The sequence below is a fragment of the Oncorhynchus clarkii genome, chromosome 9 (assembly GCF_045791955.1).
Source record: "Oncorhynchus clarkii lewisi isolate Uvic-CL-2024 chromosome 9, UVic_Ocla_1.0, whole genome shotgun sequence".
In the NCBI taxonomy this organism is placed as follows: Eukaryota; Metazoa; Chordata; class Actinopteri; order Salmoniformes; family Salmonidae; genus Oncorhynchus; species Oncorhynchus clarkii.
The window spans coordinates 60713027-60739730 of NC_092155.1; the positions used below are offsets into that span (position 1 = coordinate 60713027).

General features: G+C 43.6%; 1 protein-coding gene across 1 annotated transcript; it reads right to left on the reverse strand.

Annotated features, from left to right (window-relative positions):
• Positions 1–2761: 2761 nt before the first annotated feature.
• LOC139417319 (zinc finger protein 22-like) lies at positions 2762–6396 on the reverse strand. The gene is made up of 2 exons (XM_071166588.1): positions 6286–6396; positions 2762–5783 (listed from the first exon to the last, which is right to left on the reverse strand). The coding sequence occupies exon 2, from the start codon at positions 5758–5760 to the stop codon at positions 4915–4917; it is 846 nt and encodes a 281-aa protein (XP_071022689.1). The 5' UTR covers positions 5761–5783; positions 6286–6396; the 3' UTR covers positions 2762–4914.
• Positions 6397–26704: the final 20308 nt, after the last annotated feature.

The following is a 26704-nucleotide window of genomic DNA, read 5'->3' on the forward strand; positions in this document are numbered from 1 at the left end:
TGTCTTTTATACTGATAACAAGTTCAAATAGGTGTCATTAATACAGGTAACGAGTGGAGGACAGAGGAGCCTCTTAAAGAAGAAGTTACAGGTCTGTGAGAGCCAGAAATCTTGCTTGTTTATAGGTGACCAAATACTTATTTTCCACCATAATTTGCAAATAAATTAATTAAAAATCCTACAATGTGATTTTCTGGATTTTTTTCTCTCATTTTGTCTGTCATAGTTGAAGTGTACCTATGATGAAAAATACAGGCCTCTCTCATCTTTTTAAGTGGGAGAACTTGTACAATTGGTGGCTGACTAAATACTTTTTTGCCCCACTGTAGCTGTGAGTTTAAAGCCATAACACAAACGTTTTTCCATCAGCAAACTTTGATCAATAATGTCAAAAGCCGCACTAAAGTCTAACAAAACAGCTTTTTAATCGACAATTTCTCTCAGCCATCAGTCATTTGTGTAAGTGCCGTGCATGTTGAATGTCTTTCCCTATAAATGTGCTGAAATTCTGTTATCAATTTCTTTACTGTAAAATAGCATTGTATCTGGTCAAACAATGTTTTCCAAAAGTTTACTAAGGGTTGGTAACAGGCCGATTGGTCAGCTATTTGAGCCAGTAAAGGGGACCTAACTATTCTTGGGTAGAGGAAAGACTTTTGCTTCTCTCCAGGTCAGAGGGCCCACACTTTCTTGTAGGATTAGACTGAAGATATGGGAGTGGCAATAGTGTCTGCTATTATCCTCAGTAATTTTCCATCCAAGTTGTCAGACCCAGGTGGCTTGTCATTGTTGATAGACAACAATAATTGTTTCATTTCTTCCACACTCACTTTTTGGAAATCAAAATGACAATGCTTGTGTTTCATAATTTGGTTAGTAATACTTGGATGCATAGTGTCGGCATTTGTTGCTGGCATGTCATGTTGCTGGCATGCCTAAATTTACTAATCTTGCTAATGAAAGTCATTAACGTAGTTGGCAGTATCAATGTGTTTTGTGATGAATGAGCCATCTGATTTAATGAATGATGGAGCTGAGTTTGCCTTTAAGGTGCTCCAAAGCTTTTTATTATCATTCTTTATATAATTTATCTGTTTCATTGTATAGTTTCTTCTTTTTATTCAGTATAGTCACATGATTTTTCCATTTGCAGTACGTTTGCCAATCGGTCGTGCAGCCAGACTTATTTGCCATTCCTTTGACCTCATCCCTCTCAACCATAATTTTAAAAAATTCTTCATCAATCCACAGGAATTTAACAGTTTTCACAGTCATATTCTTAATTGGTGCATGCTTATTAGTAACTAGAAAAAGCAATTTCACAAATGTGTCAAGTGCAGCGTCTGGTTGCTCCTCATCACACAGCACAGACCAGCAAATATTATTTACATCATCAACATAGGAATCCCTACAAAATGTATTGTATGACCTCTTATACACTATATTAGGCCCAGCCTTTGGAACTTTGGTTTTCCTAGATATAGCTATTATATTGTGATCACTACAGCCGATGGATTTGGATACAGCTTTAAAGCAGATTTTGGCAGCATTAGTAAAGTTGTGATCAATACATGTTGATGATTTCATTCTTGTGCTGTTTGGTTGACTGACAACCTGAACCAGGTTGCTGGCACTGGTTACAGTTTGAAGCTTTTCATTGAGTGGCCAGCTTGATGAATGCCAGTCAATATTAAGGTCACATTGAAATGTTATTGATATCACATACATTATCAAGCATTTCACACATATTATCCAGACACTGACTGTTAGTCCTTGGTATATAGCAGCTTCCCAAAATAATGGGCTTTAGGTGAGGCAGGTGAACCAGTAGCAATATTGCTTCAATAGTATTTCATGAGATCCTCTCTAACCTTTACAGAAATGTGGCTTTGTATATAGGCCGCAACACCTCCCCCATTGGCATTTCTGTATTTTCTGTTGATGTTATAGCCATGTACTGCTACCACTGTATCACAGGTATTATCTAAGTGAGTTTCAGAGATAGTCAGAATACGAATGTCATCTGTTACTAGCAAGTTGATTTTCTGAACCTCGTTTCTTAGGCTATTTTTTTACACTTTTCTGGGATGCTTTATTGTATTTATTGCTTTACTGGGAAGCTTATCAGAAGTAGACATGAGAATGTTATTTATGTTGGAGCTGATAGTGCAGGGTGAGATGCACACAGTGGACTTCCTACTAGGGCACACCATAATAACATAATTACTGTATACAATAGCTGTAGGATCGACAGAGGCATTCAGGGGAGTTAAGAGGGACATAATATAGGTTACTTACATTGTGACTGCTACCGCCCCTGGGATAATGTATATTTGCTGCAGCATTACTACAACTCAGCGACACAATGGTATCGGAGCTGGGCTTGGGTCATTGATAAGTCATTGTCTCAACGCAGCCTTGAAATGCGTGGACAGAGTCCAGGAGCCAAAATGATTTGGATGTACTCCGTCATTCCCGTAGAGCATCTTCTGTTTTCAGGTGTCAAAGTTATCTATAAAAGTTATTCCAACAGAGCTATAGTAAACGTTACTCCGTCCATATCTCTGGACGATATCCAAACAGGAATCTAACTAGAGCTAGTCAAGCTCAGGACCCAGAACTAGATCCATAACAGTTGGTGATGGTAATAACCCACTTCTAGCACTGCTGATGCATATCAAATGTTATGTTTCACATAAGCACAATTTAGTGTTTACATGTTGTTGCAAGACAAGCATGATATAGAGAAGCAAGATGGGTGCCTCTTTAACCTTTTTTAATACTGAAGATAAGTGATAGACATGTCCGCTGTAATACAGAGGATAATACAAAGTACTTTACAGTATTTATCACACCAGTATTTTATGTTAGCTGAGCCAATATTTCTATGCATGCCTACATTCACTTTAAGAGGAGTCTCGTGACATGATGAAAAATAAATACACTATATGACCAAAAGTATGTCGACACCTGCTCATCGAACATCTCATTCCAAAATCATGGGCATTAATACAGAGTTGATCCCCCTTTGCTGCTATAACAGCCTCCACTCTTCTGGGAAGGCTTTCCACTAGAGGTTGGAACATTGCTGCAGGGACTTGCTTACATTCAGCCACAAGAGCATTAGTGAGGTCGGGCACTAATGTTGGACGATTAGGCCTGGCTCGCAATCAGCGTTCCAATTAATCCCAAAGGTGTTCGATGGGGTTGAGGTCTGGGCTCTGTGCAGGCCAGTCAAGTTCTTCCACACCAATATCGACAAACCATTTCTGTGTGGACCTCACTTTGTACACAGGGGCATTGACATGCTGAAACAGGAAAGGGCCAACCCCACGCTATTGCCACAAAAGTTGGAAGCATAGAATCATCTAGAATATAATTGTGTGCTGTAGCGTTAAGATTTCCCTTCACTAGAACTAAAGGGCTTTGCCTGAACAGTCCCAGACCATTATTCCTCCTCCACCAAACTTTACAGTTGGCACTATGCATTGGGGCAGGCAATTCATTACTCCAGAGAACACGTTTCCCCTGCTCCAGAGTCCAATGGCGGCGAGCTTAACACCACTCCAGTCGACGCTTTGCATTGCGCATGGTGATCTTATGCTTGTGTACGGTTGCTCAGCCATGGAAATCAATTTCATGAAGCTCCCGATTAACAGTTCTCATGCGGACTTTGCTTCCAGAAGCAGTTTGGAACTTGGTAGTAAGTTTTGTAACCTGAGGACCGACGATTTTACGCTCTTCAGCATGCGGTGGTCCCGTTTTGTGAGTTGTGTGACCTACCACTTTGCTGCTGAGCAGTTGTCGCTCCTAGACATTTTCATTTCACAATAACAGCAGTTACAGTTGACTGGGAAACTCCAGCTGGGCAGAAATTTGACAAACTGACTTGTTGGAAAGGTTGCATCCTATAATGGTGCTATGTTGAAATCTCTTCAGTAAGGCCATTCTACTGCCAATGTTTGTCTATAGAGATTGCATGGCTGTATGCTCGAATTTACATGCCTGTCAGCAAAGGGTGTGGCTGAAGTAGCGCAATCCACTAATTTGAAGGGGTGTCCACATCATTCATTTATATATATATATATATATATAGTAAAGTAAAGTGTTAAGTCAAGAAATTAGTAAACCCATAATCAATTTTAAAAAAAATACATATTTACAATCTACAGCCTGAGGTAGTTATGCAGAACTCATATCAGAGACAATATGTCATTTCATAGCAGTTTGACATAGACTCTGGAACTTTAATTGTTACTCCAATTCAACAGAATTATTCACTTAACACAGACTATAGATATTCCTAATTCATAATCAACAAAAAAGCTCTGGATTATTTACATACATTGGTGAGGGCAATTTCTGGACAATTTAATGGTTGAGAACCAGCAAGAAACACTACAGGCCTCTATGACTGTAATCTAAAAAGTGGATGAACATGATTTGTTATAGAAATTAGTTTTGAATGTGTAACATCAGAAGAGTAAGCTAGTTTAATAGCAAGTCATTTAATAATGTATAGACAGTCTAATTAGCCCTTTCTTCACAATGGATCAAGTATAATTGAATGAATGAATCATAATCCAAAAAATATATATATACACTAAAGTAACACCAACAAAAACTTGTCACGATCTAAAAGGCAAAACCATAACATTTCAGAGGACTGTTAACCATTTTAAATGCTTGACAAAATATTTTCTAATCATTATCACTGGTGGAGAGAAAGTTCTTATTTTCTCAAACTCAATGAAGGAATAAATACCAAAATCATCATGTGATGCAAAACAAATGTTGAGGTATAAGTCCTTTTATGAAACAGTGCATCCACATGGGTGGAGAACAACAATGTCATCTTGTTTTAAAAAATCATGATCTAACGGATTATCCCATTTGTTTCATCATCATGCAGGATCAAAGAATAACCTCGATGTCATACGCAACTTTTTGCAATTTTTCTCCTCTAGTTAACAACACAGGCCAAAGTTCCTCTTGAGGCACAGAATGTACTTTCTCTGCTGTGCCTGGATGCTTGACTCTCCTCTTTTTCTTCTTCTTAGAATGCTCATGTTTGGTTGAGAGATTATGGCTCTTCTTGTTCAGCTTCTTAAGCTGCTTGGGTGTGAGTGTGACCTGAATGGGAGGTGTGGGTTGCATCGTGGGCATGGATTCGAACCCAGGTCGAGGCTCGAGGTCAGGTTGAGGTATGCCATTGGGGTACTCGTGACGCTGGCAGAAGAGTACACCACACTTTCGGCAGCGGTACGCCTCCTCTTTGGCATGGATGGTGTGGTGACGCTTTAGGTTGTGGTGTGTGGTGAACGAGCGCTCACACTGGTCGCAAGGAAAGGGGCGCTCCCCAGTGTGAACCCGCTGGTGCTCAGTGTAGTGGCTGCGGCTCAGGAAACGTTTCCCACACACACCACAGGGAAAGGGCCTTTCTTCGTCGTGGAACTGTTTGTGTCTCACCATCTGAGGAAAAGAGAAGAAGTTCTGGCCGCACACCTCACAGGTAAATCCTCCAACTGGGATGGCATGGTGCGAAGGTGGCAATAGCAGAGTGGGGGGCCGCTTGTATGGTTTTAGGGAAGGTTCTGGTACAATGAAAGGAGTCGATGGGACACTCCGTTTTTGTACTTTCAGGTTACCAGTAGATTCTGTTTGAAGAATAGCCATTGCAGCCTCGCGCACTTTGAAAACTGCAGCACCTGCTGCAGCCCTCTTGCCCAACCCAATGGGCCCAATTTCTTGGTCAGCCATGTCTACCTACTCCACCCAAAACCCTGGCAAAAAAGATGAGTCAGACAAAATAAATTAGAGGTAAAAGGACAGAAAAAAAAGAAAAAGTTTGATGTTAACAATGAAACATGTGCCCATACCAATGGATAAATACATATATTTAGCCATTTGTAATACTGCAATGTAGCTAACTAACGGTATTAAGCCATTATTCACCTAGCTAGCTACCCAGTGCATCTTCGTACCTTCAAACAAACTTGCTGTAAACTGAAATGCGTGTCAAGTACAGAAAGACACTGCGACTGGTTGTAGCTAACTATCAAGAAAGAGCGTGGATTGTAGCTAACGTTAGCTTCCTAGGATAGCTTACTAGAATAGCTAATAACATTTGTGTTGGCTCGTTGCAGCTAATCGTTAGTTAGCAAGCAGCTAAAGCGACGAGGTAGATTTTTCAAGAGGGTTGCTGACCCATCAACATTTGCACGTCTGCAATTCATATACACATATGTTCTACAAAGAGGTGGCAGTTAATTGAAAAATACTTACAGAAAATAACGTTTAACGCGATAAAGGTGTCAGATGAAATTACACAAACGACAGCAAACTATGCAACTTTCATGGCAGTGTCGAGCGCTTTTTGTATGTTAGGTGCATCACTTACACACTCCCCCAGAAACTTAAGCACCCAATTTTGGTCCCCGTGTATGGCTGTAATGGTTCCGTTCCTACAGTACGTATGGCTGTACTGGTTCCGTTCCTACAGTACATACATACGCCTTTAAAAATATCGATGTGGATCTATATAACAAGTTACAATATGATGATATCTATATAACAGGTTTTGCGTAGTTTTTTTTACACGTTAACACACCTGCAACTAGCCTAAACAGCCGATAGATGTCACCATTGATCTGTTTCTAGACGGCTCACTATAAAAAAATATAAAATAAACGACAGGTAAATAACGAACACTAGGTAAATAACGAACACAACTTGCAACCTGGCCGTGAACGTGTACTTTGTCTTTGCTGTGTTTGAGAGCATCAATTCTGCTCAGGCGTGAAAGTAAGATGTTTTTAAATTACATCTGTGTGTAGACTAATATAATTGAACAAATAATTTAAGAAAAATGTTAACATTTTCAGTCTCCCTCACAAATTGGTGCTTGATGCAGTTCTTCAAATATTTCGCCAGGTGTCACTGTTGTCTGCACAATACAAATGGTTGGGAAAGACTTATACTCCCTATCAAATTGCTTAATGTTTGACCCAAATAGGCCTAGAGGAAGCACACTATTTTTTTTAACAAGGCATGTCAGTTAAGAACAAATTCTTATTTTCAATGACGGCCTAGGAACAGTGGATTAACTGCCTGTTCAGGGGCAGAACGACATATTTGTACCTTGTCAGCTCGGGGATTTGCACTTTCGGTTACTCGTCCAACGCTCTAACCACTAGGCCACAATAAAGTGTGTATAAACCTAGACATAACCTATCACTGGGTATTTCAGATGGTATAGTCATAACCAGCACTGCACAGCAGAAAACATCAGAAGGCAGTACTGTTCACACATTTGTTTGTTTGTTTGTGTGTGTGCATGCCCGAGTGTGTGCTCGAGTGTGTATGTGCATGAGAGAGAATTATAGGAGTAGTTTAACACCACCCCTCTGCACCTATGCCCCTGGGTGAGCTTCACAGTACTGTTCTGGGTGAATGCAACTGGGACTTCTGATAGACTGCACTCCAGACACAAGTGTGAAAATTGATCTATCATGCTGCTTCTGAAAGTTAAATCAATATATGTTTCATTTTATTCTCATTGTCATGCTGGGAGAAACAGCAGACCCCTACTAACACTAGTCTAGAACAAAACTGTGTCTTAAACTACTGTAACATTCTGTGTAATACATTATCTATTGAATGTGTTTGGAGACATATCTGTGGAGATGCATAGATAATCTGCCTCTTGTAGAGTATGTTGTGTGTGTGTGTAAATATTTATTCAATTGTGTTTACAGAACAATCCAAACCAGAATTTGGTTCAGTGGCTCATTCAAAAAAGGACTGTTGCGTCAGCTGTATCTGAAGAGAAACAACTAGGCAGCATTAACCCCTCCTCCCTCTATCTCAAGGTAACACTCTTCAATCTGCCCCTTCCTCTTCTTGCCAATCTAAAAATTCCCTCAATAACCATGACTCTGTTATCCTTATTTTTGTCCTGTGATTCTATCTCCATCTCTCTATCTATCTCTTCATTTAAAAAAACCCATCCCCATCAGTCCCTCAATACCTTTTTGGCTCAAGCATCCTGTGTTTTGAGCATGGAAAAATTGTATTTATTGTTGTGGCAAGCAATCATAGCCTAGGTGGGTGGGTGGGTGGATGGAGGTGGTGGATGGGTGTGTGGCTGGGTGTGTGTGTTGGTAGGTGGGTGGGGGTGGTGGCTGGGTGTGCGGCTGGGTATGTGTGTGTGGGTGAGAGTGGTGGCTGTGTGTGGGTGTGGTGTCTGGTTGTGTGTGTGTGTGTACGAGAGAGAGAGAGAGAGAGAGAGGTAAAGGTAGACTGTTTACATAAACAGTGGTCTGAAAGGTATTTCAAATAACCAATATTTGATCTCCATTTCCCATCTGGCCAGACGACTCTGTTGTTTTATTGCGGTGTTATTCATGCCATAGTCAAGGTGATTTGCCATCTTTCTTTTCTCTTCCAAGTGTGATCATTCATACATGGTGTTTCCCTCCATTTCTCTCTCCATCTTTCAAAACAGTCTGGTCTCATATACTAAATGTAACATAGTAAATGTAAATTCGGGACACTCAAACTAGTATGATATGTTAGGTTTGGTGTGGTGGTAACAGAAGGTTACTGAAGGTAAAAAATAATGTAGGGTGGTTGGTCGGGGTGGATGGATGAGCATATAATGTGATCATGTGAATCTTATCATGGACAACTTTAGCGTTTTATCTAATTAGCAACTTTGCAACTACTTACTACTTCTTAGCAACTTTACTACTACAGTGCCTTTGGAAAGTATTCAGACCCCTTGACTTTTTCCACATTTTTGTTACGTTACAGCCTTATTCTAAAATTCATTCAATTGTTTTTTTCCCCTCATCAATCTACACTCAATACCCCATAATGACTAAGCAAAAACAGTTTTTCCCCCCCAGAGCTGTGTCTTGACACAATCCTGTCTCGGAGCTCTACAGACAGTTCCTTCGACCTCAGTACTTGATTTTTGCTCTGACATGCACTGTCAACTGTGGGAACTTATATAGACAGATGTGTCCCTTTCCAAATCATGTTCAATAAATTTAATTTACCACAGATGGACTCCAATCAAGTTGTAGAAACATCTCAAGGATGATCAATTGGGACAGGATGAACATGAGCTCTATTTCAAGTCTCGTAGCAGAGGGTCTGAAAACTTATGTAAATAAGGTATTCATGTTTTGTACTTTTAATACATTTGCAAAAATGTCTAAAAATCTGTTTTCGCATTGTCATTATGGGATATTGTGTGTAGATGGCTGAGGAACTGTTTTTATTTAATCAATTTTAGAATAAGGCTGTAACGTAACAATATGTGGAAAAATTCAAGGGATCTGAATAGTTTCCGAAGGCACTGTACTTAGCATGTTAGCTAACCCTTCTCCTAACCCTAACCCTTTAACCTAACTCCTAATGTTAACCTTAACCCTAATTCCTAACCTAGTTAGCATTAGCCACCTAGTTAACGTTAGCCTTAGCCACAATAAATAGGATTTCATGCTTGCAAATTCGTAACATATTATTGTCACACCCTGATCTGTTTCACCTGCCTTTGTGATCATCTCCACCCCCTCCAGGTGTCACTTATTATCCCCGGTGTATATATCCCAGTGTTTCCTATCTCACTGTGCCAGTTCGTCTTGTTTGCCAAGTCAACCAGCGTCTTTCCTTGCTCCTATTGTTTCCCCATTCTCTTTTGTTTCTAGTCCTCCTGGCTTCGACTCTTGCCTGTCCTGACTCGGAACCCGCCAGCCTGACCACTCTGCCTGTTCTGTCTTCAAGCCTGCCTATTTTTTTTATTTTACCTTTATTTAACTAGTCAGTTAAGAACAAATTCTTATTTTCAATGACGGCCTAGGAACAGTGGGTTAACTGCCTGTTCAGGGGCAGAACGACCTTGTCAGCTCGGGGGATTGAACTTGCAACCTTCCGGTTACTAGTCCAACGCTCTTACCACTAGGCTTACCCCCTATTCCCCTGTATTGTTTGGACTCGGATCTGGTTACTGAACCCCTGCCTGGCCTGACCTCGAGACTGCTAGACTCGGACCAAAACAGAGTTGATGAACTACCCCTACCCCTTGGATTAATAAATATCGGAGCTCAATGACTATTATAGCTGGAAACTGCTGATTTTTAATGGAATATCTAAATCAGCGTACAGAGGCCCATTATCAGCAACCATCACTCATGTGTTCCAATGACACGTTGTGTTAGCTAACCCAAGTTTATCATTTTAAAAGGCTAATTGATCATTAGAAAACCCTTTTGCAATTATGTTAGCACAACTGGCAAATTCATTAAATAGTCCCCGCAAAACACAAGTCTCAACATCAACAGTGAAGAGGCGACTCAGGGCAGAGTTGAAAAAAAAGCCATATCTCAGACTGGCCATTAAAAAGAAAAGATTAAGATGGCCAAAAGAACACAGACACTGGACAGAGGAACTCTGCCTAGAAGGCCAGCATCCCGGAGTCGCCTCTTCACTGTTGACGTTGAGACTGGTGTTTTGTAGGTACTATTTAATGAAGCTGCCAGTTGAGGACTTGTGAGGCATCTCTTTCTCAAACTAGACACTCTAATCTACTTGTCCTTTTGCTCAGTTGTGCACCGGGGCCTCCCACTCCTCTATCTATTCTGGTTAGAGACAGTTTGCGCTGTTCTGTGAAGGGAGTAGTACACAGCGTTGTACGAGATCTTCAGTTTCTTGGCAATTACTTGCATGGAATAGCCTTCATTTCTCAGAACAAGAATAGACTGACGAGTTTCAGAAGAAAGTCCTGTGTTTCTGGCCATTTTGAACTTGTAATTGAACCCACAAATGCTGATGCTCCAGATACTCAACTAGTCTAAAGAAGGCCAGTTTTATTGCTTCTTTAATCAGAACAACAGTTTTCAGCTGTGCTAACATAATTGCAAAATGTTTGTCTAATGACCAATTAGCCTTTTAAAATGATAAATGTGGATTAGCTAACACAACGTGCCATTAGAACACAGGAGTGATGGTTGCTAATAATTGCTTCTGTATGTCTATGTAGATATTCCATTAAAAATCTGTCGTTTCCAGCTACAATAGTCATTTACAACATCAACAGTGTTTCTGTTCAATTTGATGTTATTTTACTGGATAAAAAATGTGCTTTTCTTTCAATAACAAGGACATTTCTAAGTGACCCCAAACTTTTGAACGGTAGTGTACCTTTACAATTTACATACATTAACATGTAGTGTGTGTTTATTTAAAATATATATTTTTCACCTTTATTTAACCAGGTAGGCTAGTTGAGAACAAGTTCTCCTTTACAACTGCGACCTGGCCAAGATAAAGCAAAGCAGTGCGACACAAATAACAACACGGAGTTACACATGGAATAAACAAACGTACAGTCAATAACACAATAGAAAAAAGTCTTTATACAGTGTGTCCAAATGGTGTGAGGAGGTAAGGCAATAAATAGGCCATAGTAGCAAGTAATTACAATTAAGCAAATTAACACTGGAGTGATGTGCAGATGATGATGTGCAAGTAGAAATACTGGTGTACAAAGAGCAGAAAAGTAAATAAAAACAATATGGTGATGAGGTAGGTAGATTGGATGGGCTATTTACAGATGGGCTATGTACAGCTGCAGCGATCGGTTAGCTGCTCGGATAGCTGATGTTTAAAGTTAGTGAGGGAAATATAAGTCTCCAGCTTCAGCGATTTTTGTAGTTCGGTCCAGTCATTGGCAGCAGAGAACTGTAAGGAAAGGCGGCCAAAGGAGGTGTTGGCTTTGGGGATGACCAGTGAGATATACCTGCTGGAGCGCATGCGGGTGGGTGTTGTTATCGTGACCAGTGAGCTGAGATAAGGCAGAGCTATACCTCGCAAAGACTTATAGATGACCTGGATCCAGTGGGTCTGGATCCAGTGGACGAATATGTAGCGAGGGCCAGCTGATTAGAGCATACAGGTCGCAGTGGTGGGTGGTATATGGGGCTTTGGTGACAAAACGGATGGCACTGTGATAGACTGCATCCAGTTTGCTGAGTAGAGTGTTGGAGGCTATTTTGTAAATGACATGGCTGAAGTTGAATATCGGTAGGATTGTCAGTTTTACTAGGGTATGTTTGGCGGCGTGAGTGAAGGAGACTTTGTTGCGAAATAGGAAGCCGATTCTAGATTTAATTTTGGATTGGAGATGTTTAATATGAGTCTGGAAGGAGAGTTTACAGTCTAGCCAGACACCTATGATTTTGTAGTTGTTTACATATTCTAAGTCAGAACTGATTGACAGAGTCGAAAGCCTTGGCCAGGTCAATGAAGACGGCTGACGGCAGTACAATCTTTTATCGATGGCGGTTATGATATCGTTTAGCACCTTGAGCATGGCTGACGTGCACCCGTGACCAGCTCGGAAACCGGATTGCATAGCGGAGAAGGTACGGTGGGATTCGAAATGGTCAGTGATCTGTTTATTAACTTGGCTTTTGAAGACTTTAGAAAGGCAGGGCAGGATAGATATAGGTCTATAACAGTTTGGGTCTAGAGGGTAACCCCCTTTGAAGAGGGGGATGACCCCGGCAGCTTTCCAATCTTTAGGAATATCAGACGATACGAAAGAGAGGTTGAACAGACTGGTAATAGGCGTTGCAACAATGGCGGCGGATAATTTTAGAAAGAGAGGGTCCAGATTGTCTAGCCCAGCTGATTTGTATGTGTCCAGGTTTTGCAGCTCTTTCAGACCATCTGCAATCTGGATTTGGGTGAAGGAGAAGCTGGGGAGGCTTGGGCAAGTAGCTACGGGGGGTGCAGAGCTGTTGGCCGGGGTTGGGGTAGCCAGGAGGAAAGCATGGCCAGCCGTAGAAAAATGCTTATTGAAATTCTCGAGTATCGGTGATGAAAGTGTTACCTAGCCTCAGTGTAGTGGGCAGCTGGGAGGAGGTGCTCTTGTTCTCCATGGACTTTACAGTGTCCCAAAACTTTTTAGAGTTAGAGCTACAGGATGCAAATTTCTGTTAAAAAAAGCTAGTAATGAGGCAGTGATTGCTGAGATCCTGATTGAAAACAGCAGAGGTGTATTTGGAGGGCAAGTTGGTCCGGATAATATCTATGAGGGTGCCCATGTTACGGATTTAGGGTTGTACCTGGTGGGTTCCTTGATAATTTGTGTGAGATCGAGGGCATCTAGCTTAGATTGTAGGACTGCCGGGGGGTAAGCATATCCCAGAATGAACTCTGAAGATAGATGGGGGGCAATCAATTCACATATGGTGTCCAGGGCACAGCTGGGAAGTGAGGGGGGTCTATAACAGGCTGCAACAGTGAGAGACTTATGTCTGGAGAGATGCATGTTTAAAATTTGAAGCTCAAACTGTTTGGGCATAGACCTGGAAAGTATGACAGAACTTTGCAAGCTATCTCTGCAGTAGATTGCATCTCCTCCTCCTTTGGCAGTTCTATCTTGACTGAAAATATTGTAGTTGGGGAGGGAAATCTCTGAATTTTTGGTGGCCTTCGTAAGCCAGGATTCAGACATGGCAAGGACATCAGGGTTGGCGGAGTGTGCTAAAGCAGTGAGTATAACAAACTTAGGGAGGCGGCTTCTGATGTTAACATGCATGAAACCAAGGCTTTTTCGATTACAGAAGTCAACAAATGAGAGTGCCTGGGGACACGCAGGACCTGGGTTAACCTGGGTTAACCTCCAAGTCACCTGAGGAACAGTAGGAGTAGGGTGAGGGTACGGCTAAAGGCTATCAAAACTGGCCGTCTAGTGCGTTGGGGACAGAGAATAAAATGAGCAGATTTCTGGGCATGGTAGAATAGATTCAGGGCATAATGTACAGACAGGGGTGCGGTGTGTGTGAAGGGAGTCCATGCACTCATGGCTCTGCAAAATAATATACGTTTCTTCGAATTTGTTTTGGACCTGGGGACTGTGAAAAGACCCCTGGTGGCATGTCTGGTGGGGTAAGTGTGTGTCAGTGCTATATGTAAGTTGACTATGCAAACTATTTGGAATTTCCAAGACATTCATGTTTCTTATAAAAACAAGAATTGATGCAGTCAAGACAGACTCATATGCATAATATTAATAGTAGCCCTCTTACGATGAAGAACAAGATGTGCTGCTCTGTTCTGGGCCAGCTGCAGCTAAGCTAAGTCTTTCTTTGCAGCACTTGACCATATGACTGGACAGTAATCAAGATAAGTTCAAACTTGTATAAAGATGCAAGGCGAGACCCAGATGCAGACCATGGGAGGCAGATGTTTTGAGTCTTGATATTTGTTAAACAATCCAAAAGGAGTAGGCAAGAGACTGGTCGTGAACAGGCAAAAGGTCAAAACCAGTCCAGGAGGTACAGAGTGGCAGGCAGGCTCGAGGTCAGGGCAAGCTGAATGGTCATGCAGACAGGTACGGAGTCCAGAAAACAGGTACGGTCAAAAACCGGAAGGACTAGCAAAAGAGAATAGAAGCAGGAGTACGGGAAAACCACTGGTTAACTTGAAAGGCATACAAGACGAACTGGCACAGAGAGACAGGAAACACAGGGATAAATACACCAGGGAAATAAGCGACACCAGGATGGGGTGGAGACAATCACAAGACAGGTGAAACAGATCAGGGTGTGACAACTAGAGCCTGCAGGACTTGCTTTGTGGAGTGTGTGTGTGTGTGGTAATGTGTAAGGTAACAGGAGGGAGGACAATCATCCTCTCCATGCTATTGTTCCCACATTGCTGCCACACTCCCCACTTGCCTGGCTGATTAAGTCAGTATTTCCCTTCTCTCTTGTGCTTTACGGTTAATTTCATCAACCTTACTCTTTCCAGTCAATGACCGAAAGGACCCCAATTTATATAACACCTCTACCTATGAGCCATCAATGACCTTTGTGCTTATTCTCCCATTACCTGTCTGCCATCCAGTCCAGAGGTGTTGTTACCTCGTTGTTATGTTAAAGTATGTTGACAGGCTGTTGTGTTTACACAGGCAGTCCCACACAGCCCACAGGCTCAGCCTCAGCCATGTCTGCCCCGCCAGGAGAGACTGAGCTGTCTGCCACGCCATCAGTCAGCCATGTGCTGAAGGGGTGAGCCACTACAATGCAATTACACATTAATTTCACCCAGGCAAGGCAGGCAGTCTTCCCTCCCCCTCCATCACTCTACTCCATCTCCCTCCCTACCTCCTTCTCAGGCACCCCTGTCTTCCTCCACTGCACACAGAAATCCTCTCCATTTCCTCTCTCTTTCTGCCTCCTCATCCCCTTCCCCTCTGCTCCCTCATCTCTCATTTTCCCTCTTGATTTCTTGTTACCCTCTCCCCTGTCAACTGTAGGTTCAGAGAAATCCACTTAATGCAGCATAAAGGCCAACAGTGGAAAGGAGAGGTAGAGCATGAAAGAGGAATAGAGAAGATATCAAAGGGGAGGGGAGCAATAGAAAGAAAGTCACCTGAATAAACATGAACTGCAGAGGAAGAAAGACTTGGAGAGGAACGCGCGAGGAAGAGGAGGGCTTTGATATTGCCGAGCTTTCTGGGGTCCCCTGAATGAGGAATGAAGGGTTGTATTTGGCGCATGTGACGAATAACATTTGATTTGATTTGCTTTGAAGAAGAGGCTGGCGCTAATGATATATTGATCTGACACAGCCTGGGGTCACACAACTCTCACTGCGGGACTGGCTGAGAGAGAGAAAGACAGATGTTTATTTTCCCTTTTGTACTTTAACTATTTGCACATAATGGACATTTGAAATGTGTGTAATGTTTACTGAATAATTGGTTTATTTTTATTGTTTATTTCACTTTTGTTTATTATCTATTTCACTTGCTTTGACAATGTAAACATTTCCCATTCTAATAAAGTCTTTAAATTGAATTGAATTGAATTGAGAGAAAGAGAGACAGAGAAGTAAAGCTATCTTTAAGAAAAACAGAATGTGTAATTTAGCCTAACAACAAAAAAACGATGTTTCAAGTGAAAAATAGGCAGGTCTGATGCCGAAAAATGAAGTCAAATTCTTGCCTTCTTCACCCATATTTTATTTTTGTACCGCTACATGGCAACAAAGTAATGAACTACTGAAAACACTACCTAGATTTAAATTGAGTTCAACTCCCACCAAGCTACTGCTAAATGTAGTTCAATTACTATTTGAAATACATGTTCACTACTCCCCAATACTACAATTGACATCCCATCATGCTTAGGGTCATGTATAAAAATGCCCAGGTGTCTGTTATTTTGCTTACCATGGCTAGTAGAAGAGATCTGTAACTTTGAAAAAGGGGTCTCAAATGAGCATAGGAGGTTTAAAGAGTGTGTGTGTGTGTATGTTTCTGTGTATCTTAGTCACCAGATTTCCACCCAATTGAACTCTTATGGGAGATTCTAGAGCAACGCCCTGAGGCAGCGTTTTCCACCACCATCAACAAAACACCAAGTTATGGAATTTCTCATGGAAGAATGGTGTAACATCCCTCCAATAGAGGTCCAGACACTTGTAGAATCTATGTCAAGGCGCGTTGAAGTGGTTCTGATGGCTTGTGGTGGCCCAACGCCCTATTAAGACAATCTATGTTGGTGTTTCCTTAATTTAGGCAGTTACCTGTATGAAGATAAGCGAGTTAAACCTTTTACCCTGTCAAACATTCAAACATAGAGAGAGGGAGGTCATGACCAGATGAGCTCCCACATTTTCCAGCAGGTTTTGTGCTGCTACCATGTTGTGTTATGTTGTGTTGCTACCATGCTGTGTTGTCATGTGTTGCTGCCTTGCTATGTTGTTGTCTCAGGTCTCTCTTTATGTAGTGTTGTGTTGTCTCTCTTGTTGTGATGTGTGTTTAGTCCTATATTTATTTATTTATTCTTATTTGTAATCCCAGCCCCTGTCCCTGCAGGAGGCCTTTTGCCTTTTGGTAGGTTGTCATTGTAAATAAGAATTTGTTCTTAACTGACTTGCCTATTTAAAAAAGTTAAAAAACACCCTTTGGGTTGTTAACAGCCTGCTGTTTGACTGAGAGCTGAATTACTCTGGTGTTCTGTTGTCATGCTATCAAGCGCTCCAGCTCTTATTCTACACTAACAATCTGTACTAATATTATGGACCCTCAGTATGACAGCTACTCAGTCTCCACCCCCACCATGTATTTGGCTCAAGCTAATAGTAGAGCCTGTCAAATAACAATGACATTTTGTCTGAGGCATGCTGTAGGCCTATACTGCAGTGAATTAAAATTAGTCCATTTATGTTGCAGTGAATTGAAATGAGTTCAGGGTCCAGGTCTGTGTTCATTGTGTATCATTAATATCAGAGCAACTCCCTGCAAGAGCTGGAGATCAGGCGTTTAGGAGGAGGAGAGTGTCTGGGGAGCACATTAAGGTGAGATCACTGTAAAGGGAGAGAGGGTGGGGGAGAGGGGATTCATGGTATTTTCTCAAGGTTCCCTCTTCATGTGTCGAGGTGTGTGTGTGTGTGTGTGTGTGTGTGTGTGTGTGTGTGTGTGTGTGAGAGAGAGAGAGAACAGCAAATGTATTCACCAGCAGAGGTGTTGCCATCAGAGTATTGATTCTGGAACCCTTTGCTGAAATATAAATGAAACAAACAGATTGAAAATACATCAGTCTACAGAGGCGATGAAGAGATAGACTCTTTAAGAGAAGATGTCATCGGACTTCCTGAAGTCTTAGACGTGTTTATACACTTAGATGAGTCTGGGGTCACAAGTTTTTAGTATTCATCTAGGTCTCCCTTGGAAATCTAATGAGCTATTCATTTAAATAGTAGCTGTAGTTCATTTCATAAAATGATCCCCTCCTATCCTCCAATTGTGTCCATAGAACCTGATGTGGTCGTACCTGTGGCTGTTTCTTAGGGTCTATGTGGTTCCAGATACTGTGAACAGGGGTCAGAGTAGGGATTAATCTAAGCATAGGAGTTAAAGACTCTTGCATAGTGTGGTCCCTCTAAGCACTTCCTTTCATTAGTCATTTCTCTCTAAGCCCTCATCCTTTTGCCTGCTACTAGTAATCTCTATCCCCACCGGAAGGAGAACTCTAAAGCTGCCACCTCCTTACTTTCCACTTTTCACTTTTCTCTCTCTGTCTCGTTGTTTTTGCCCTCCACAAACATTCTCTCACCCCGTTACTTCAGTCTCTCCCAGCTCCTGTCCACCCACCTCTCTTCCCCTCTCTCATGGTCTCACTCCCTGCCCTCTCAATTCCTCTCTCTCATGGTATCACTCTCCGCCCTCTCAATTCCCCTCTCTCATGGTCTCACTCCCTGCCCTCTCAATTCCTCTCTCTCATGGTCTCACTCTCCGCCCTCTCAATTCCCCTCTCTCATGGTCTCACTCTCTGCCCTCTCAATTCCCCTCTCTCATGGTCTCACTCTCTGCCCTCTCAATTCCCCTCTCTCATGGTCTCACTCTCTGCCCTCTCAATTCCCCTCTCTCATGGTCTCACTCCCTGCCCTCTCAATTCCTCTCTCTCATGGTCTCACTCTCCGCCCTCTCAATTCCCCTCTCTCATGGTCTCACTCTCTGCCCTCTCAATTCCCCTCTCTCATGGTCTCACTCTCTGCCCTCTCAATTCCCCTCTCTCATGGTCTCACTCTCCGCCCTCTCAATTCCCCTCTCTCATGGTCTCACTCTCCGCCCTCTCAATTCCCCTCTCTCATGGTCTCACTCTCTGCCCTCTCAATTCCTCTCTCTCATGGTCTCACTCTCCGCCCTCTCAATTCCCCTCTCTCATGGTCTCACTCTCCGCCCTCTCAATTCCCCTCTCTCATGGTCTCACTCTCTGCCCTCTCAATTCCTCTCTCTCATGGTCTCACTCTCCGCCCTCTCAATTCCCCTCTCTCATGGTCTCACTCTCCGCCCTCTCAATTCCCCTCTCTCATGGTCTCACTCTCCGCCCTCTCAATTCCCCTCTCTCATGGTCTCACTCTCCGCCCTCTCAATTCCCCTCATAACTTCTCACAGTTCTTCTTCCTCTTTCTTTTCCACTTTCCTTCGCTCTCTGTGCTAAGATGCCACCAGCAGTGTTCACAGCTGGGTTCTAATTTAAGGAAATGTCTGCATATGTACTACATATTGGATATCACTCATTTAAGAACTCTGAAAAACATATTTCTCTCTCTCTCTCTCTCTCTCTCTCTTTCTTTATCTCCCTCTTTCTATCTCTCTCCGTTTATCCCTTTTCCCTCATTTTCCCTGTCGACCCCCCCCCCCCCCCCCCACACACACACACCTCCTCCCTCCAGAATCCTGTAACCACGTTACATCTGTTGTGACACAATTATTAAAATGAGATGGGAATAGGGGACTGGGAAGAGTAGTGATAAACAAGGAATGGAGAATAGTGATGGATTGGCAGTAGGGAATAGTCTCCCCCCTCTGTTTTGTCTCTCAGACTAATTCAGTTGGCTTGATGGGCATGCAAAGCTATTAAGTGGAGCAGAAACATTTACATGACCCAAACAACAGCCTCTTCATTTTGCAGTGATACACATGAATAATCTAATTTCTCTCTGTCTGATGCCACTCTACTGTGCTCTCTCTCACACACTATCTCTACAGTATCATCTGTCCTCTCCTCCTCTATATCAACAGTGTGACTCTGAAATGAGATCACTATCTCTGTTTCAGGGAAGTAACTGTTCTTAGAACTTTGCTAGGCCCTCTTAGAAATGAATGACATTCTAAAGACTATAACCATTGAACTGAATCGGATTGAATAACTTAGCATTTTTGCACTGCTCTCATACGGAAACATTTTTTGAAAATGTGTTCCTTGTCTGGCATGAATATATAACATTGTCCTCTTTCCCCACTTCCCATATTTACTGACTGACTGGGGCTTTGCCCTGATCTTCTCTCTTAAACTATTAATCAATAATAGATCCTATTTCCCTAGACAATTAATTACTGTGAATCCTCCCATCTTCTGACCAAAGCTTCCTCTATTCAAGGTGGATTAAACCAACGTACTCTGGACCCATCTAAGAGGTAGATTTCCTCTCCTTGCACTTCACCATTCATCTTGAGTCTCTCACTTCATCATTCCTCTTTTTCTCTCTCTTTGTCTTTCTCTCTATCTAGGCGGCAGGTAGCCTAGAGGTTAGAGTGTTGGGCAGAGTAACCGAAAGGTTGCTGGATTGAATCCCTGAGCTGACAAGGCCCTGAACAAGGCAGTTAACCCACTGTTCCCCGGGTGCCGAAGACGTGGATGGTGATTATGGCAGCCCCCTGCACCTCTCTGATTCAGAGGGGTTGGGTTAAATGCGGAAGACACGTTTCTGCGGAAGATGCATTCCGTTGTCAGTTTAGGTATTGTCATGCCCTGATCTGTTTCAGCTGTCCTTGTCTCCATCCCCTCCAGGTGACGCTTATTCTCCCCAGTGTATTTATCCCTGTGTTTCCTGTCTCTCTGTGCCAGTTGGTCTTGTATGTTAGTCAAGTGAACCATCGTGTTTTTCCCCGTACCCCTTTTGCTATTCTCTTTTTGATAGTCCTCCCGGTTTTGACCCCTGCCTGACTCTGGACTACTTTTCCACCTGCTTGATCATCCTGCCTGGCCTGACCTTGATTCTGCCTGCCCTTCGGTACCTTTTGGACTCTGAAATGGTTTTGACCCTTTAGCCTGCCCACGACCATTCTCTTGCCTTCCCCTATTGGATTCATACATATTGTAAGACTCCAACCATCTGCCTCCTGTGTCTGCATCTGGGTCTCATCTTGTGTCATGACAGTATGAACTGGCCATGACAGACCCAGCAGACTTGGACCAGCTTCGCCACACTGTCTACCTACAAGGAGCCACCATTAGGAGACATGAGGAGTTGTTACAGGACCTTCTGGAAGGGCTCAGTTCCTTGACGGAACACCACAACCATGGGTTAAAGGCTATTATGGAGCAAATCAGGGAGTTAGCTCAGAGGCTGCCTGCCACCTCTGAAAAACCTCAATCACCTAGTAATTTCTTCCCTATCTGTGGTGAGTTTGTACAGCCTATCCCGACTTCCCGTGAACCCTGCTTATCTCCTCCAGAGCTATATTCGGGACATCCTGGTACCTGCCGGGGTTTTCTTTCTCAGTGCTCGCTTATTTTTGAGCAACAGCCATCTTTGTTTTCGTCAGACCGATCGAAGATAGGGTATATAATTACGCTAATGTTGGGAAGGGCGCTCTCCTGGGCTACGGCAGTTTGGGAACAACAATCTGCCATTTGCGGTCATTTGGAGGAATTCATGGCAGAGGTGAGAAGTTTTTGAATCTCCGGTATCCAGGAGAAAGGCAGCCAGCAAACTGCTTGACTTAAGTCAAAACTCCTGTAGTGTGGCAGACTACGCGGTGGACTTTAGCACGTTGGCTGCCGAGAGTGCCTGGAATCCGGAGTCTCTTTTCGATACTTTTCTGCACAGATTATCTGAGGTAAAAGATGAGCTAACTGCTCTGGAACTGCCTTAACCATTGAAATTGATGGACGCCTAAGGGAACGCAAGAGTGAGAGGAGGTCTGGTCTCGGGTACACTCGTGCACCCGATATGGCACGTTCACCTCCTATGGAGTCCGGAAGTTTCCGAAGGCAGCTCTTCCGACAGGAGTCGAAGCCACCTGAGCTCTCTCGTGAATCTACGACGGGTGAGTTGGTGTTATGGGATTTATTTGAATAATGACTAAATTATGTATACATTTAACGTAGAACTATAACTAAACAGAATACTACCCTGTCACTGTATGATTGTATGAATCTTATTATAATCATAACACTGAATATAATGTGTGTAGTTTTAGTCAAGAATTAGAACAAGGACTTTCTGTTCCTTGTTAGAAACGAATGGAGCTATCGTCAGACCGGCTGGAATACTGTGTTCCTTACAGGACATTCTGTCCCAACCCAGGGAGGGGAGAGACCTTGGGCTTGAGGTAGATTGTTTAACAGGTGGCCGACAATGTGAGAAGGCTTGTGAACTATATTGCCATTGTATCTAAGAGGAGGAGGGACATTTATGACGAAATGTGAGGTATATAAACTAATGTACATGGTATTATGAGCAGAGCTCTCGAGAATAAACACTATTGGTTAATGTTAATGACTGGTCTCTGTCTATTTTATGTAAATAAGAACCTTACAAATTCTTATAAACAGACAGAGTGTTTTAATTTAATTGGTTAATGAACACAAAGGAACTACATTCCTCTAACAGTTGGATACTCCTGAGCCTATGCAGTTGGGAAGAACTAGGCTATCAGTTTGGGAGCGCTCACGGAGGATGAATAATAACTGTTGTCTGTACTGTGGAGGGGCAGGACATTTAGGAAACCCTTGTCACTAGTGGGTGCTGTGGGGAGACCAATCTAAGTCTCTCTGAGTGCTCATTGACTCTGGGGCTGATGAGTTTTATGGATGCCACTATTTCTTCGGAGCTTGGTATTCCCACTCAGCCTCTCTCTGTCCCCATGGATGCTAGGGCACTGGGCGGCCGCTCTATAGGGGAAGTCACCCATAGTACTGCGCCTGTTCAATTACGGGTTTCGGGTACCCACATACAGTTCCTCCTCATTGCATCCCCCCATGTTCCGGTTATTTGGGGATTTTCCAGGCTCCAAAAGCACAATCCTGTGATTGACTGGACCACAAGCTCCATCCTGGGTTGGAGCCCATTTTGCCATTCCCACTGCCTTAAAGCAGCACAGCCTAGTCATCTTCCTCAGGAGGTTAGCAAGACTGTGGATGTCTCTGCTATCCCCACGGAGTACCATGACCTCCTGGAAGTGTTTAGCAAGGCACGTGCTACTTCCCTTCCCCCGCACCGTCCTTATGATTGTGCCATTGATCTTCTCCTAGGCACTACACCACCTCTGGGTCGGTTGTACTGTTTGTCCGGACCAGAGACCATTACTATGAAGGAGTACATAGAATAATCTCTGGCTCCTGCACCATCCGTCTGCATCTCCTGTTGGCGCAGGATTTTTCTTTGTGGAGAAGAAGGACAAGATCCTGGCCCGTGCATTGACTACCGGGGACTTAACGATATCACTGTCAAAAATTGTTACCCCCTACCTCTCCTCTCCTCTGCGTTTGAACCTTTCCAGGGGGCTACCATGTTTTCCAAGTTGAACCCTCGGAATGCCTACCACCTGATTCGGATACGCGAGGGGGATGAGTGGAAGACAGCCTTCAACACAGCCAGTGGACATTATGAGTACCAGGTCTTGCCATTTGGACTCACCAACGCCAATGTCTTCCAAGCTTTGGTCAATGATGTGCTTTGAGACATGCTAAACCGGTTTGTGTTCATCTACCTGGACTACATCCTGTTTTTTTCCCGATCTGCACAAGAACATGTACTCCATGTCAGACAGGTCCTTCAGCACCTCCTGGAGAACCAATTGTTTGCTGAGAAGTGTGAGTTTCACCGCTCTTCTATCTCCTTTCTGGGATATGTCATTGCTGAGGGCAATGTTCAGATGGATCCTGGAAAGGTGAAAGCAGTGGTGGATTGGCCTCAACCAACGTCCAGGGTGCAGTTGCAACGGTTTCTTGGTTTTGCAAACTTCTACCGCAGTTTCATTCAGGATTACAGCACCCTGGCAGGCCCCCTCCCGACACTCACCTCCCCCAAGGTACCGTTCAAATGGTTTGCAGCTGTCAACAAAGCCTTTATGGACCTGAAGCATCGGTTCACTACATCACCCATCCGGACCCCTCAAGTCAATTTGTGGTGGAAGTGGATGCTTCGGATGTTAGAGTAGGGGACATCCTGTCTCAGCGATCTTCCCAGGACCAGAAGCTTCATCCCTGTGCCTTCCTGTCCCATCGTCTCAATCCTGCTGAAAGGAACTATGATGTTGGCAACCGAGAACTCCTGGCGGTGAAGATGGCGTTGGATGAGTGGAGGCACTGGCTGGAAGGAGCAGAACAGCCATTCCTGGTCTGGACTGACCATAAAAACCTGGAAATATCTCTGTTCAGCCAAGCGCCTCATCTCAAGGCAGGCCCAGTGAGTCCTCCTGTTTACCAGATTCAACTTTACCATTTCCTACTGTCCAGGGTCTAAATATGTAAAGCCTGATGCTCTCTCCCTCCTATACAGTTCCTCTGCCTCACCCTTGACTTCCGACACCATTCTCCCTACCTCATGCCTTGCTGCCACTGTGGATTGGGGTATTGAGAACCTGGTTCGCAAGGCGCAACGCTCCCAGCCTGGACCTGAAAGGGGCCCAGCAAACTGTCTGTTTGTCCCTAACCCAATCCAGCCCCGGGTCCTGGAATGGGCTCATTCCTCCAGGCTGACCTGTCATGCAGGGTCCCGTCGTACACTAGCCTTCCTTCGTCAATATTTCTGGTGGCCCACAATGGTCCCTGACGTCTCTGCCTTCGTCCCCGCATGCACTGTGTGTGCTCAAAATAAGACTCTGTGGCAAGCTCCTTCTGGCCTCCTGCAGCGACTACCGGTTCCTCATCGTTCCTGGTCTCATATATCTCTGGACTTTGTCACTGGGCTCCCTCCGTCGTCTGATGGCAACACTTTCATTCTGACGGTAGTCGACCGGTTCTCCAAGGCCGCCCATTTCATCCCTCTCCCCAACCTACCTTCTGCCAAGGAGACGGCCCAGTTTATGGTGCAGCATGTCTTCTGGATCCATGGACTCCCGGTAGACATGGTCTCCAATCGGGGGCCTCAGTTCTTTTCTCAGTTCTGGAAGGCATTCTGCACCCTTATTGGGTTGTCGGCCAGCCTGTCATCTGTATTCCATCCCCAAACCAATGGTCAGCCGGAGCGAGCCAACCAAGACCTGTAAACCACCCTGAGGTGCCTGGTCTCAACTAATCCCACTACCTGGAGCTGACAGCTGGTCTGAGTGGAGTATGAATGGAACACCCTTGCCTGTTCGGCCACAGGACTCTCTCCATTTGAGAGTTCTTTGGGGTATCAACCTCCACTCTTCCCGAAACAAGAGGTCACCATACCCTCGGCCCAGATGTTTGTCCGCCGCTGTCGACGTACCTGGAGAAGAGCTTGGGCAGCACTTCTCAAGATGAACTCCAGGTGTCGTCGACAAGCGGACTGTCGCCGGACAGCCCTGATCTGTTTCACCTGTCCTTGTGATTGCCTCCAACCCCTCCAGTTGTCGCGTATTCTCGCCAGTGTTTTTATCCCTGTTTCCGGTCTCTCTGTGCCAGTTCATCTTGTATGTTAGTCAAGTCAACCAGGACCTTGTGAAGATGCTGGAGGAAACAGGTACAAAAGTATCTATATTCTTCACGATCGTCGTCGTAATCATACTCAGACCAAAGCGCAGCGTGGAATCGTTTCGACATCTTTTTATTTTAAGGAGAACTGAACAACAAAACAATAAAGCATAAACGATACGTGACGTTCTGTAGAGCTCACAGGCATCAACACAAAAACAAGATCCCAAAAAAACCCAGTGGGAAAAGGCTGCCTAAATATGATCCCCAATCAGAGACAACAATAGACAGCTGCCTCTGATTGGGAACCATACCAGGCCAACATAGAAATACAAAAACTAGAGTACCCACCCTAGTCACACCTCGACCGAACCAAATTAGAAAATAAAAGTCTCTCTAAGGTCAGGGCATGACAATATCCACAGTAAAACGAGTCCTATATCGACATAACCTGAAAGGCCGCTCAGCAAGGAAGAAGTCACTGCTCCAAAACCGCCATAAAAAAAGCCAGACTACGGTTTGCAACTGCACATGGGGACAAAGATTGTACTTTTTGGAGAAATGTCCTCTGGTCTAATGAAACAAAAATAGAAGTGTTTGGCCATAATGACCATTGTTATGTTTGGAGGTAAAGGGGGAGGCTTGCAAGCCGAAGAACACCATCCCAACCGTGAAGCACGGGTGTGGCAGCATCATGTTGTGGAGGGGCTTTGCTGCAGGAGGGACTGGTGCACTTCACAAAATAGATAGCATCGTGAGGGAAGAAAATTATGTGGATATATTGAAGCAACATCTCAAGACATTAGTCAGGAAGTTCAAGCTTGGTTGCAAATGGGTCTTCCATATGGACAATGACCCCAAGCATACTTCCAAAGTTGTGGCAAAATGGCTTAAGGACAACAAAGTCAAGGTATTGGAGTGGCCATCTCAAAGCCCTGACCTCAATCCTATAGAAAATTTGTGGGCAGAACTGAAAAAGCGTGTGCGAGCAAGGAGGCCTACAAACCTGACTCAGTTACACCAGCTCTGTCAGGAGGAATGGGCCAAAATTCTCCCAACTTATTGTGGGAAGCGTGTTCAAGGCTACCTGAAATGTTTGACCCAAGTTAAACAATTTAAAGACAATTCTACCAAATACCAATTGAGTGTATGTAAACTTCTGACCCACTGGGAATGTGATGAAAGAAATAAAAGCTGAAATAAATCATTCTCTCTACTATTATTCTGACATTTCACATTCTTAAAATAAAGTGGTGATCCTAAAACAGGGCATTTTTACTAGGATTAAATGTCAGGAATTGTGAAAAACTGAGTTTAAATCTATTTGGCTAAGGTGTATGTAAACTTCTGACTTCAACTGTATATGCATTTCCCAATGTTAGCATTTGTGTTACATTACCTATTCAACGCTGAGACATCTGGTCTGTATGTACACACTATATTTGGTCTGTATATGTACACAAGTTCTGCATGTGCAAATTCAGAAATGGTTCCATTATAGTTGG